The 15,025-nt window shown below is 43.1% G+C and overlaps 1 protein-coding gene across 1 annotated transcript; it reads right to left on the bottom strand.

Annotated features, from left to right (window-relative positions):
* Positions 1 to 11,447: 11,447 nt before the first annotated feature.
* LOC108346630 (uncharacterized) lies at positions 11,448 to 13,188 on the bottom strand. Its single transcript, XM_052868115.1, has 3 exons — positions 12,021 to 13,188; positions 11,574 to 11,816; positions 11,448 to 11,482 (listed from the first exon to the last, which is right to left on the bottom strand). The coding sequence occupies exons 1-3, from the start codon at positions 13,186 to 13,188 to the stop codon at positions 11,448 to 11,450; spliced, it is 1,446 nt and encodes a 481-aa protein (XP_052724075.1).
* Between the last annotated feature and the right edge of the window lie 1,837 nt (positions 13,189 to 15,025).

Genomic DNA, 15,025 nt, shown 5'->3' with positions numbered 1-15,025 from the left:
GTGTGGACGCTCGCTCAGAGAAAGGTGGACGCTCGGCCAATGTGCACGCATGAGAGGACGGTCGCTCAGATAGAATTGGACGCTCGTCCGGTGTGGACTCACGAGAGGACGCTCGTCCAGAGAGGACGTGCATAGGATGCTCGTTCAGAGAAGACTCTCAGCGGACGCTCGCCCAGCGAGGACGCTCGTCCAGGACGCTTACAGAGCACGCTCGTCCAGCGAAGAGAGAATTGGACGTTTGTCCAGCTAGCAGAGAGGACGCTCCTCCAGCAGAGAGGACGCTCGTCCAGAAGGAGTTAAGAGGACGCTCGTCCAGAGGGATAAGAGGACGCTCGTCCAAGATTTAGGACGCTCGTCCAGGCCAGAGAAGAGGACGCTCGTCCACTTTCCATTTATCCACATGGTTCGCGCCGGGCGCGACGGGCGCGACTTTTTGCGAGAGGCTCGCGCCCGGGCGCGAAACAGAGAGGGCGCCGGGCGCGACTTTTCGCGAGTTTTCAACTTTTTGCGAGAGCCTCGCGCCCGGGCGCGACTGACAGAGGGCGCCGGGCGCGACTTTTACTGATGTGGCAGATACGTCTATTTAACCCTAAAACGCAAAGGGGTTGGGATCTTTGGCATCCCAGACACGATTTCTCTCAATTGGAGCGTCCAGAGGCGAGCTAGGAGCTGTGGGAACAGCCCTTCTTCATCCTTGGTTCTTCTTCCTTCTTCCATTTCCACCATTGTTGTAAGATCAAGCTCTCCATTCATGGAGAGCTAGTTTCATTCTTGTTGGGGGATTGATGTAACCACGGATCTCTTATGTAAATTACAGTTGTTTTGAATGATTATATGCCTCTTTGATTGATTGTTAGTGTTTAATTCCTTTGCTTAAAGCTTGTATGATTGATTCAACCATATCATGATTTTAGGGTTTGCTTGATATTGGGAAATATTGGGTGAATCTAGAATTGGATTAAACACCTAAAGGAAATTGTATCTAGGGATAGAACTAGGACCTTTGGTTGTCTTGAATCTCAATTCTTAAAGCGGATGAACTTGTTAGGTTTTCCAAGGGATTGGAGTTTAAGAAGTAAGTCTAGGCTCTCTCTACCAAGCGATTGGGTTTGAGTAATTTAGTAGATTGACATTGGCATATTAATAAAGAGGAAGTGTTTTTCTATGCATAAGAGTGAAGTAGGTGAAATCATACCCCCAACAATACCATTCCATATCATTTCTAATCTTTCATTTCCTAAGTGTTTGCATTATCAAAGATCACTTTTACCCTTTATGTTTTATCTTTAATTTAATTGCATGAAAACCCCAAAAACATGGAATCACTCTTTAGTCTAAATTAGTTAGATATTATACGATTGTCTAGGACACGAGTCTCTTGGGAAACGATATCCGGTCTTACCGGTTTTATTACTTGAACGATTTGGTACACTTGCCAAAGTCTCAACAAGTTTTTGGCGCCGTTGCCGGGGACCCGTGTTAAACTAGACTTTTGTGTGTTTCTAACCAACTTAGGCTTTATTCTTATATTCTTTTTACTGTGAATAATTTTTTGTTTTCTTTTATTTTTGGATAACTTTGTGCTCTAGTATTGTTGTCTCTAGTGTATGCAGGGCACAATCCGTACTAGGAGCACAACATCATCTGAACCTCTCCTTTTAGACCCTGAAGTTGAGAAAACTGCCCGTAGAAACAACAGTAGAAGGAAAAGGCAAAACAGGGCTGCTAGAGAAACTTCTCTCATTCAAGAGATTCCTGAGCAACCATTCTTACCTGTTTTTGATCAGGACGGAGAAGATATGGCCGCCAATCCAAATGGTCATGGTGAGGGCCAAGCTAGACGCACCTTGGAGGACTATTCTACATTCTCAAGGCCTCTTCACTTCAACAGCATTGCTAGGCCAAGAGTTAATGCCGCCAACATGGAGATAAAGCCTGCTCTCATCCATTTGGTGCAGAACAATCAGTTCCAGGGCCTTTCTCATGAGAATCCGTACAATCATTTGGCCACCTTCCTTGAGATATGTAATACTGTGAAGATTCATGATGTTCCTGATGAAGCTATAAGGCTGAGCCTGTTTCCATTCTCGTTGGGAGGAAACACCAAGGTGTGGTTGAATTCTTTTCCTGAGAATAGCTTCACGGCATGGGAGGACGTGGTTGCCAAGTTCCTCAACAAATACTTCCCATAGTCAAAAGTAAATAAAGGAAAGCAGGAAATCTCATCTTTTCAGCAAGATGGTAGTGAAACTTTGAGTCAAGCATGGGATAGGTTCAAGGGCTTACTACGAAAGACGCCCACTCATGGGTTTGACGAGCCTACCGTCCTGAATATGTTTTTGGGAGGCCTTAAATCCCAAACCAAATTAATGTTGGATGCCTCAGCTGGAGGAAACATCAGATGGAAGACACCTGAAGAAGCACATGAGCTGATAGAGAATATGGCTTCTAATGACAATGAAGTGCAAAATGAAAGGGCTCAACTCCAACAAAAAGGTGTTTTTCAAATACAATCTCAGGACGCCTTGTTAGCTCAAAACAAAATAATGACCCAACAACTCGAAGCTCTCATGAACAAGCTCTCTCAACTTCCTAAAGAGCTCCAGAATGTTTCGCAAGCTCAACATCAAGGTTGTGAGCTATGTGGTGGAGATCATATAAATGGTCAGTGTGCCTTGCAAGCAAATTTCCAAGAGGTGAATTATATGGGTAATCAAGACCGCCAAGGTACTTACAACCAAGGATGGAGACCTCACCCAAGCATGGGCCAAGGACAAGCTGGGCCATCAAACATACCACCTCAACAACAATATCAACCACATCCCTCTCTATCAGACAGGACCTCTAAATTGGAGGATACTCTTCAACAATTCATGCAAGTATCCATCTCCAACCATAAGAGCACAGAAGCATCCATAAGGAATTTGGAGATACAAGTTGGCCAACTGGCCAAGAAGCTAGAAGAAAAGCCTTATAAGAGTTTTGGAGCCAATACTGAAGCCAACCCAAAGGAGGAATGTAAGGCAATCACCATAAGAAGTGGCAAGTTGCTAGTGAGTGGGGAGAAAAAGAACTCAGAGGAGCGTGAAGAAAGAAAAGATGAAAATGAGACAAAGCTTGAGAATAGAAGAGAAGAAGAGGATGAGAGAAGAAAAAGAAAAGAAAAAGAAGTTGAGAAGCCTCTTCCCTATCCACAAATATACTCAAGAAAGGATAAAGAAAAGCAGTTTGGGCGGTTCATGGATATCTTCAAGCAATTGGAGATCAAAATACCCTTGACCGAAGCACTGCAACAAATTCCCGCCTATGCAAAGTACATGAAGCAATTCCTCAACAAGAAAAAGAGGTATTTAGATGAGGAAACAATTGAAGTGCAGGGAAATTGTAGTGCCATCATGCAGAAGACCCTCCCTCCAAAATTTAAAGATCCGGGGAGTTTCACCATTCCGTGCACCATTGGAGACCATGATATAGGGAAGGCTCTTATTGATTTAGGGGCTAGCATCAACCTGATGCCTCTCTCTATGCTTAAAAAGATTGGTGGTCTTGAAGCCAAGCCAACAAGAATGATGCTTCAATTGGCGGATAGATCTATCAAATATCCAATTGGTGTAGTTGAAGATGTGATAATAAAAATTGATAAGCTCCAATTCCCGGTGGACTTTGTAGTGATGGACATGGAGGAAGATGCAGAAATACCACTCATTCTTGGAAGACCTTTCATGAAGACAGCTAAGGTTGTCATTCATATGGAAGAGGGAATATTGAAATTAAAGGACCAAGATAGAGAGATAACGTTCAATGTCTTCGAAGCTCAGCAACAAAGTCGAGAAAAACAGGCTAGTCTTAAAGCCACAGATGAACTTTTATCATTGACTAGTCTAACAGGGCAAGCTGCCAAGTTGGTCAAGAAGAGCCTTAATTGTTTCTCCCCAAAAGTGAAAGAAGAGGAAGAAGTTAGGGAAGATGAAATAGTTCACCAAGGCTCTATTGTGGAAAGTGATGAACCCAAACCTGGCAAACCAGTTAAGCTCAAGAGTAGGGTCTGGGTTATCAAGGCTATCAAAGCAAATGGAGTTCTCGAAATCGAGGCTCCATATTCAAGAAGAGTCAAGTTGGTGACAAGAAAGTTACTTAGAACATGTTGGTGTCATGAAAGGAAGAAGCACACCAACATCAAAAACCAAACTTAAATGCTTCATTTGTCAAGCTACTGACGTTAAACAAGCGCTTACTGGGAGGCAACCTAGCTTTCTAACCTTCCTTCAGTGTTATTTTGTTATTTGAGTGTGATTTTGATTGTTTGAATGTGTTTTAGAACTTGTTAAAATTGGGCTGTGTGGAAGCATGTTAATGTGTTGTGTAGCCTGAGATGTTAATAGTGTGATTTTGTTGTGTCTTGAATTGTAATTGCTTGTTTTGGAGAATGCTGAGAACTTTTGAAATTGAGCACCAAAATTTTGATTCTTGAATTGAATTTCAAGTGTTAGAGATTTGAGCAAGTTTGTTTAGTAAAATCAAGGTGTTTTGGGTTGTTTTGAGAGCTAGAGAATGCAAAAATCAGAAAATTGTACTGTGAGTTGAGCAATCTGCAGTCTGCTGAAATCTGCAGAATTCACGCCCAGGCCCCCTGACCAGGCGCGCCCAGGCGCGATATGGCACCACCTACGTGCTGGTCGCGCCCGGCGCCCTCCACACGAGGGGCGCTCGAGTGCGACTTGTGCAGGCTTATCTTTCTGAGTTTTAGTGCACAGTGTGGTCCGTTTCAATTTCCTAACCCTAATCCTCACCTCAGTTCAATTCTCTCTCGCTCTCTCTCGTAACCCATCCTCCCAAAGCCTCCAAAACCACCATACACCTCCATCTCAACCACACTCACTGTCACCACACAACCACCATCACACTCACCATTGTGAACTCTCTCACTCACGAACCCTTTCAACTCCACTCAACCCAGCCACTAAACCTTACCACTTAAACATCACACTCACTCATTCTCTTCACAAAATCAAGTCTATCTGGGCACTCTTCACTCACAGAAAAACTCTCAACTCATCAAAGAACCCCAATTTCAAAATCAATTTCCCTTCTCCAAAACAAGCAGGTTTCAATTTCTCTGTTTTTAACTTTGTATTTCTGTTCGTGGTTTGAAATAGGGTTAGATGTTTGTAATTGAACTGATTGTTGAATGTTGGAGAGGCTGTGGCTCAAGAAAACTAGCCAAACTTCTGCAGAATTTTTCTGCATAACTCGCGCCGGGCGCCCCCTGCAGAGTCGCGCCCGGGCGCGACTCGTTCTGCCAGCATTCGGCCTGTGTTGAGTTTTTCAACTGTTTTCCAATTTTTGCCTTTTGATCTTCTTGTGATTGTTTGTGATGGTTTGTCCTAATTGTTTGTGTATGATTTTAAGCCTTGAATGAACATTCTTTTGCACAAACATTGCATTTCACTTTGATTATGTGTTGCTCCTCTCACCCAGGTTTCATGACTCCAGCGGAGTATGCTGCCAGAGTAGCTTGGCCTGGAGACCAGACCAATTTTGTAGGGGAAGTTGGAGCAGAAGCTGGTGAAGATAATGCAGATGAGGAGGAGGATTCTGATATGAGCGATGATAACGTTTCATGAGTAGAGTTGGAGACTCCTCTGTGCACTCACAAACCCTTTTATTTTGCTTTTATGTTTTGTTTGCTTGTCTTTAAAGTTGTGTGTGACTTTTACTTTTTAGTTTGTTTGAAGATGTTTAAGTTATCTGGCTTGATAGACTGTGCTGAACCATGATGCTTATGCTTGAATATGAAATGATTTTTGAGATGGTTCAAGTTAGTTCAAATTGTGGTTGCTTTCTTCAGGAAAATTATGAGAATGCTTTATGTTTAATTGCGATCAATATTTATGGCAGTTGCTTCATGATGTTGTGGAACCTTGAGTTAACCTTGTGAGATGTTGTGCCTTATATTTTTCTTGTAAATGCTATCATGTTAGATCACAATTGACTTTGCCTGAGTTTCTCTGAATTGAATCATTTACTTGCTTGTTAGACATGATCAAGGCCATCTTACTCTTCTACCTCTTTTACATGTTCTGAGCCAAATAAGCCAATACTAACCCCTTCAACCTTAATGAAAGATGTCTTCCCTCTTTGAACCTCAAGTCTATTGAAAATTCCTTGATTTCCCTACCTTGAGTTTAATTGAGCAATCATTTGTACTAATGGAGAATGGTTTAAGTTTGGGGGAGTTTGTTCAGTATGGGTGTATGGAGAAAAATAGAAAGATAGAAAAGTAAGGAAAAAGAAGAAGAGGAAGAAAAATGAACTCATTGAAAAAGAATTGGGAAATAAGTTGAGAAGTGGTTTATCCAGTTCTGAAGCAAAGAGAGAGACTAATGTTATATCATGAAGTAAATTGTTTTATCACTTAAGCTCAAGGTGCTTTGTTATCCAGAAAAACCATGTTTCTTTCTTAGCCCAACCTCAATACAAGCCAATCAAAGTCCTTGTGATGCTAACTTGCTTGTGAATGTGTTTAATTCGGTTGAAACGAAGGGCAAAGTTGATGTGTGTGACATTGTGATAGTAGAGTGATAGATACACATCCTTATACACCAGAGTATTAAAGTGAAACACTATCTTGAGTGAGGATTGGTTCTACATAGTTCAGTAAAGCATTCTGCCATGATTGTTGATCTCTTATAAACTGTGACATTTGATTGATTCAATGTATTGTGAGCACCACAGTGGAAGACTAATTTGTTATACATTTCCAGTTGTTTCAAGTTAAGCAAGTATTGTGAATTCGGTTGTGCTTTTGAAAATTTTGTTGCGTTAAAGACAGATACCTTTTGCTTGAGGACAAGCAAGGTTCTAAGTTTGGGGGTATTTGATAATGCTAATTTTTACCATTATCTAAGCATCATTTTAGTAGCAAAATCAACTCCTTTATAACTTATAACATGTTTAATCCTCTTCTTTTGTCTTGTTTTCTGAATAATTGTGTTTTAGGCTACTTCGTTGTACTTTCTTCAATAATCTCTTATTTTGTAGCTAATAATGAGCTTGGAAGAGTCTCCAACAATGTGTAGGGCTGAACCAAACACAAGGAACAAGCACACATCAAGAAACGCTCGCCCAGTGTGGACGCTCGCTCAGAGAAAGGTGGACGCTCGGCCAATGTGCACGCATGAGAGGACGGTCGCTCAGATAGAATTGGACGCTCGTCCGGTGTGGACTCACGAGAGGACGCTCGTCCAGAGAGGACGTGCATAGGACGCTCGTTCAGAGAAGACTCTCAGCGGACGCTCGCCCAGCGAGGACGCTCGTCCAGCACGCTCATTCATCATTTATCATTCATCATTTATCATTCATCATTTACTATTCATTATTACATAATCATTTTCACCATTTCATAAGAAACCACCGAGACCGAACGTTCTGTCCCCAAAAACCGAGGACGAACGCTGTAAAATGAGACCCAAAAGGACGCTCGTTCAAATCAAAGAACGAACGGTTTAAGCTCAGAAATGTACAAGTCTGGTACTGTTCATTGGACGAACGCTCATTCAAGACCGAGCACTGTTTGGACGAACGCTCATACCGAGCACTATTAGGACGAACGCTCGAGACCGAGCACTATTTGGACGAACGCTCATACCGAGCACTATTAGACGAACGCTCGAGACCGAGCATTATTTGGACGAACGCTCGAGACCGAGCACTATTAGACGAACGCTCGAGACCGAGCATTATTTGGACGAACGTTCGGTATGAGACCGAACTCCAATTTAAACGAACGTTCGGTATGAGACCGAACTCCAATTTAAACGAACGTTCGGTATGAGACCGAACTCCAATGTGGACGAACGTTCAATATCTGGACGAACGTTCTTAGGCATTTGGACGAACGTCCAATTTGAAACCAAATTGGATGAACGCTCGATAATTTGGACGAACGTCCAATTTGAAGCCAAATTGGACGAACGCGCCTGCAGGATTTCAGAATTTGCAGAAAACCCAGAAACGAAACCAGAAACCCAAATATTCATCCCATGCAATTTCATATATCTCACTTCATTAAAATGACGATCGTTCATGTACTTCAGTAATATCAAGTATCATGCATTATATCCATTTAATCAAATGACATACGTTCGTACAACAAAATTCCAGCAACATCATGCATTATATTCATGCAGTTAACAACGAACGTTCACACACATACATCAAACCAGTTAAATTACACAAGCTTCCCTTACCTCTTGAAGACTTCCTTTTTGAAATCTTGAACCTAGAAATACAAGTGTCTGGATCTCCTTCCAAGACTTGCAGAACTAAGTTTCTTTCCTCTCCAGCAACTTTGAACTTCACGTTCTTTACTAAAATATAGCAGCAAAACCTCCCCCAGTGCAGAACCCCTTACCCCAAATTTATTCTCCTACGCGTTTGAATGGTGCCAAAATGAGAGAAATCACGGAGAGCAAACCTGTTGCTGCTTTTTTCCTAATTTCTCAATACAACCAAAACGCTACAGCACTAATTGTCCTCCACTCCTATTAAAATAAAATAAAATAATAAAAGCATAAAGGACACGGTCCTTACATTCTCCCCAACAACAAAAATTTTCGTCCTCGAAAAAAATTAGGACGGAGTCTCGAACAGATGGGGATATAAGTCCTTCATAGCATCTTCCACTTCCCACGTAGAATCACCCGTCTTCTCGTCCCAGACGACTTTCACCAATCTGACTGCTTTCCTCTTGTAGTACCTGGTGTCACTGTCTTCAATGCGTACTGGCTGCATTTCTATCGTACGATCTTGACGAAGATGAATGTTTTCTAACTCCAATATGTGAGAAGGGTCGGCTACATACTTCCGGAGTTGAGAAACATGAAAGATTGGATGAAGATTGGATAACTGAGGTGGTAAAGACAACTCGTACGCAACTGGTCCAATCTTCCTCAAGATTTGATAGGGTCCGATGAACTTGGGAGACAACTTCTTGGGTCGAATGGTTCTCCCAACCCCCGTGGTCGGATGCAGTCTAAGGAAAACATGATCTCCTGCATCGAACTCTAAGGGTCTTCTTCTCTTGTCAGCGTAAGATTTCTGTCGACTCCTGGACGTCTTCAGCCTCTCTTGAATTAACTTCACCTTCTCAGTCGTCTGCTGAATGAGCTCTGGTCCTGTTAACACCTTTTCCCCTTCTTGAAACCAACACAAAGGCGTTTGGCACTTTCTCCCGTACAGAGCTTCAAAAGGAGCCATTCCTATACTGGCTTGAAAACTGTTGTTGTATGTGAACTCCACTAAAGGCAAGACTTCATCCCAGACACCCATGTGATCTAGGACACACGTCCTCAACAAGTCTTCAAGCGTCTGCATGGTTCTCTCGGACTGGCCGTCCGTCTGTGGATGCTAAGCCGAACTCATATGGAGTTTGCTACCGAGTTCACTTTGTAATGATCGCCAGAACCGAGAAGTAAACCGTGTGTCTCGGTCTGAAACAATGCTAGACGGAACTCCATGTAGACGAACGATCTCCTTGATGTAAAGCTTAGCCAGGTTCGTCATTGACATCTTCAGACTGACTGCTAGGAAATGAGCACTCTTCGTCAGTCGATCCACAATTACCCATACGGAATCATGATTCCTGACCGTTCGAGGTAAGTGGGTCACGAAGTCCATCGCAATGCCGTCCCACTTCCATTCTGGAATCTCTAACTGCTGAAGTAGACCGCCTGGCCTTTGATGTTCAGCCTTGGCTCGTTGACACGTTAAGCATGATGCCACAAAACGTGCGACATCACTCTTCATTCCCGGCCACCAGAACGACTTCCTGAGGTCCTGATACATCTTAGTCATACCAGGGTGTATGCTAAGACGACTGTGGTGTCCTTCCTCAAGAATCATCCTTTTCAACTCACCATCATTCGGAATGCACGTTCTATTCATGTAGCGTAGCATACCATCAGTTCCAGTGTTAAAATGTTTTGCTTGATCTGTACCGAGTGCGCTCAAGATCTTCACCAACTCTTCATCCTCTCGTTGCTTCACTCTAATCCGGTCGAATACGTCACTGGAGATTCTAAGAGTACAACATTTGATAAAATTCGGTTGTAAGTCAAACTGTAACCTCAGATCTCTAAAACTTTCTACCAAACTCAACTCTCGGACCATCATAGAGGAGACGTGAACTACCTTTCTGCTTAAAGCGTCTGCTACAACATTTGCTTTTCCCGGATGGTATAGTAGTTCAAAGTCGTAATCCTTTAAGAACTCCAACCAACGTCTCTGTCTCATATTCAGCTCCTTCTGATCAAACAGGTATTTGAGACTCTTGTGATCACTGAATACTTGAAATGTCGACCCATACAAGTAATGTCTCCAGATTTTCAAGGTAAAGACGACTGCTGCTAATTCCAGGTCGTGAGTTGGGTAGTTCTTCTCATGAACCTTCAGTTGTCGAGATGCATACGCAACCACCCTCTTTTCTTGCATGAGTACACAACCCAAACCCTGATGAGATGCGTCACAATATACCACGAAGAGTTTAGCCGTGTCAGGTATGACTAATACCGGGGCGCTCGTTAACTTATTCTTCAATTCTTGGAAACTTTCTTCACACCGATCGGTCCAAGCGAACGGTTGATCCTTTCTGGTCAGCTGAGTAAGCGGAGCCACTATTTTGGAAAACCCTTCAATGAACCGTCTATAGTAGCCCGCGAGTCCCACAAAGCTGCGAACTTCAGTTACCGAGCGTGGACTCTCCCATTCCAACACTGCTCGTACTTTAACCGGATCCACTGAGATTTCTCCAGCTGAAACCACATGTCCCAAAAATGGCACTTCCTTCATCCAAAATTCACATTTAGAGAACTTGGCGTACAACTCCTTTTCTCTTAAGATGCCTAGAACAACCCTCAAGTGATCTTCATGCTCTTCATAGCTCTTGGAGTAGACAAGAATATCATCAATGAATACAACCACAAACTTGTCAAGATACGGCCTGAAGATACGGTTCATATAGTCCATAAATATTGCTGGGGCGTTTGTCACACCGAATGGCATCACTACATACTCGTAGTGTCCATAACGAGATCGGAAGGCTGTCTTCTGGATGTCTTCTTCCTTCACCCGAATCTGATGGTATCCCGACCGTAAATCAATCTTTGAGAATATAGTCGCGCCATGTAATTGATCTAGCAGGTCGTCAATCCGAGGCAAAGGATACTTGTTTTTGATAGTCAGCTTGTTTAACTGCCTGTAATCAATGCAGAGACGAGAACTGCCATCCTTCTTCTTCACTAAGAGTACAGGCGCTCCCCAAGGTGATACACTTGGTCTGATAAACTGCTTATCCATTAATTCTTCAATCTGCTCCTTGAGTTCAGCTAACTCGGCTGGCGACATCCGATAGGGTGCAATAGAGACAGGTCCAGCATTCGACACTAGATCTATAGTAAATTCCACCTCGCGTGGAGGAGGTAATCTAGGCACTTCATCAGGAAATACATCAGGGAATTCATCCATGACTGATCGTCCTCCATTCAGTTTACTGGACGATCGCTCATGAGTCAAACCTTCAAGTCGTTCGTCCGAATGTGTCATTATCAGAAAGCAACTGGCGCCATCCACGATGTCTTCTTTCAGTTGACCGAGCGTCACAGATAGATCCACTTCATACTCATCCGGAAACACCAATTCTTTTGCACCACAATCTATGAGAATGCGATTGGTAGCCAGCCAATCCATCCCTAAGATTACTTCGAGATCTTTCAAGGGTAGACAGATGAGATTTATCTTGTAATTACGCCCCTCAACCTCTATAGGACATTTAACACATACAGTAGACGTCCTAACCTCACCAGCCGCTGGGGTTGATACTACCAAGTCGAACTGCATTTCGCGTTCGGCCAATCCCAATTTCTCAACACACGCCTTCGAAATGAAGGAGTGTGTTGCCCCCGAATCATACAACACACAAACAGGCATTCCATGTAATAAGCAAGTACCAGTAACGAGCGTACCTGAACTGGCAGCTTCCGCGGTCGTGATCGCATAAACTCTACCAACAGCCTGTGCTCGTCCACCCCTTCCCTGTTGCACTCTTCCAGCATTTGGCGGCCTCATTACTGCTCGCCCTCCCATATTACACTCGTGCTCCATGTGACCGTTTCTTCTACAGCGAGTGCAGTATTTTGCTCCCTCTAACAGAGGACACGACGATCTGTAGTGTGGTCCTCCACACTTAAAACATCTGACTGATCCAGACTGTCCAGACTGTCCCGCAACAACCATAGCCTGAGAATTTGATGGTTGTGTTGGACGAGCATATGACAACTTATCCCGATTCATATTCGGCCTGGTCATGATGGGTCCTCTAGTTGGTTGTTGCTGCTTCTTCAATCGTTCTGCTTCAGTCACATTTTTCTCTAATACTTTTGCTCTCTCAATCATAGCAGGAAAGGACTTAATGCAGAGGCTGGATATCAATACCTTAAGATCACTCCTCAGTCCATTTTCAAACTTCCTGCACTGCCACACTTCACTGGTGGCAAGGGTATTAAAGCGAACCAGATGTTTGAACCTGTTGGTGTACTCCGAGACAGACATATTACCTTGTACCAATTGGAGAAATTCCACCTCTTTGCCGAATCGAACACTATCCGGGAAATATTCCTCATAAAACTTCTCTTTGAAGACTGTCCAGGAAATAGGACTGCGAGATTCTACTAGTATCATCTTCGCAGTCGACCACCAATGGCTGGCCTCTCTAGTCAACAGATACTCGGTGAATGCCAGTCTTCGATCATTCGGACATTCCTTAGCATCGTAAATCTGTTCCATGTCCCTTATCCACTGATCAGCTCCGTCGGGAGGGCACTTCCCATCAAATTTTGCAGGACGATGCTGTAAAAAGTTCTCCAAACTCCACTCAGTCTGATGAGTAGTGTTTGAAGCAGATGCTCCCGGTGTACCCCTGGTAGCTGCAAGAATCTCCATAAGTTGTCTCTGAGTCACTTCAGAATTTGCACGAGCGGCCTCCAAACTCTGTAAGGCAGCCGCATTTTGCTGCGTCAAAACAGCGTTCTGCTCTTGTAACCTTTCAATTACGGATTCCAACAATCTGGTGTTGTTGGGCACATCATGTTCATTGGTCTGCGGTGGAGAAAGAGGGGAAAGTCTAGGTGCCATTGATTCTCTGGAATAGAGAAAAGGAACGAATGTTAGTCCTATTAAAAGAGTCGAAAGTAACTCATTGAACGAAACTTAAGCACACAGCAAAAACACAGTGTACTCATAACCTACAGTGTCCTTAAGAGGACAAAACTGCTCTGATACCACTAATGTGACATCCCAAAAATACAGTCATAACTATAAATTTAGAAAAAATCACATTTAATAATAATCTCAAACAGTTTTACACTAAAAGTTAAAGAAATGCGAAGCAAAAGAACGCTCAAAGATGAACATCTTTGAGTACAAAACCAACATAACGGACGAATGTGCAAAAGCCACACGTCACACATGAGAGTTTACAAATTAAAGCCAAACGTACAAGAAACCTGACCGAACGGTTCACACAGGATAAATTACTGAACGGTCGAATTAACTTAAAAGAAAACAAGAGATGGTCGAACGACCACTCAGTTCTACTAAATACAACACTGGCCGAGCGGTCTCACTGCTCGATCTTCACTTCAACATCAACCAGGTTCTCTTCGTTCAACGCATCTTCCAAACGCTCGTCTCCATCTGCTCACATCCACACGGATGATCATTGCAATGACAAGACGGACGTACAAGTACAATGGACAACACAAGGAAACCGAAAGGGTAAGCTTACGTAATTTAACTCATGCATCAATACGCAATTTCAGGTAACAATTCAACATACATACACATTCATTAAATAACAACGCACTTTAACGTATTCACAAATTAAACTTAACACGACTGACTGTCCGGACTGTATGAACTCTGTGTAGCTTCGGTGTTCGTGCACCCGGGTGATGTAGTAACTGGAACTCTCATCAGCTGTCACCCGAGGTTAGTCCTATCTGTCCAAATAATCACCAGGACTAGGACCTCCTGCCGTTCCCACACATGACGTACCCCCTCTACGTGAGGACGAGTACTCACGGAACATCAGGATGAACAACCGGCTAAGCTTACCACATTCATACATTACGAATCTTAATAATCAAGTTCTGAGTCGTTCCTCCCCGGAACGCTCTTTCAAAAATCATAACTTTCCATTCATCTCATAAACTCTTCGTCATTTTACTATTCATCTTTTATCATTCATCATTTATCATTCATCATTTATCATTCATCATTTACTATTCATTATTACATAATCATTTTCACCATTTCATAAGAAACCACCAAGACCGAACGTTCTGTCCCCAAAAACCGAGGACGAACGCTGTAAAATGAGACCCAAAAGGACGCTCGTTCAAATCAAAGAACGAACGGTTTAAGCTCAGAAATGTACAAGTCTGGTACTGTTCATTGGACGAACGCTCATTCAAGACCGAGCACTGTTTGGACGAACGCTCATACCGAGCACTATTAGGACGAACGCTCGAGCCGAGCACTATTTGGACGAACGCTCATACCGAGCACTATTAGACGAACGCTCGAGACCGAGCATTATTTAGACGAACGCTCGAGACCGAGCACTATTAGACGAACGCTCGAGATCGAGCATTATTTGGACGAACGTTCGGTATGAGACCGAACTCCAATTTAAACGAACGTTCGGTATGAGACCGAACTCCAATTTAAACGAACGTTCGGTATGAGACCGAACTCCAATGTGGACGAACGTTCAATATCTGGACGAACGTTCTTAGGCATTTGGACGAACGTCCAATTTGAAACCAAATTGGACGAACGCTCGATAATTTGGATGAACGTCCAATTTGAAGCCAAATTGGACGAACGCGCCTGCAGGATTTCAGAATTTGCAGAAAACCCAGAAACGAAACCAGAAACCCAAATATTCATCCCATGCAATTTCATATAT

Source organism: Vigna angularis, chromosome 9 (genome assembly GCF_016808095.1).
Source record: "Vigna angularis cultivar LongXiaoDou No.4 chromosome 9, ASM1680809v1, whole genome shotgun sequence".
NCBI lineage: Eukaryota > Viridiplantae > Streptophyta > Magnoliopsida > Fabales > Fabaceae > Vigna > Vigna angularis.
This window is presented reverse-complemented; position numbering and strand designations above follow the sequence as displayed.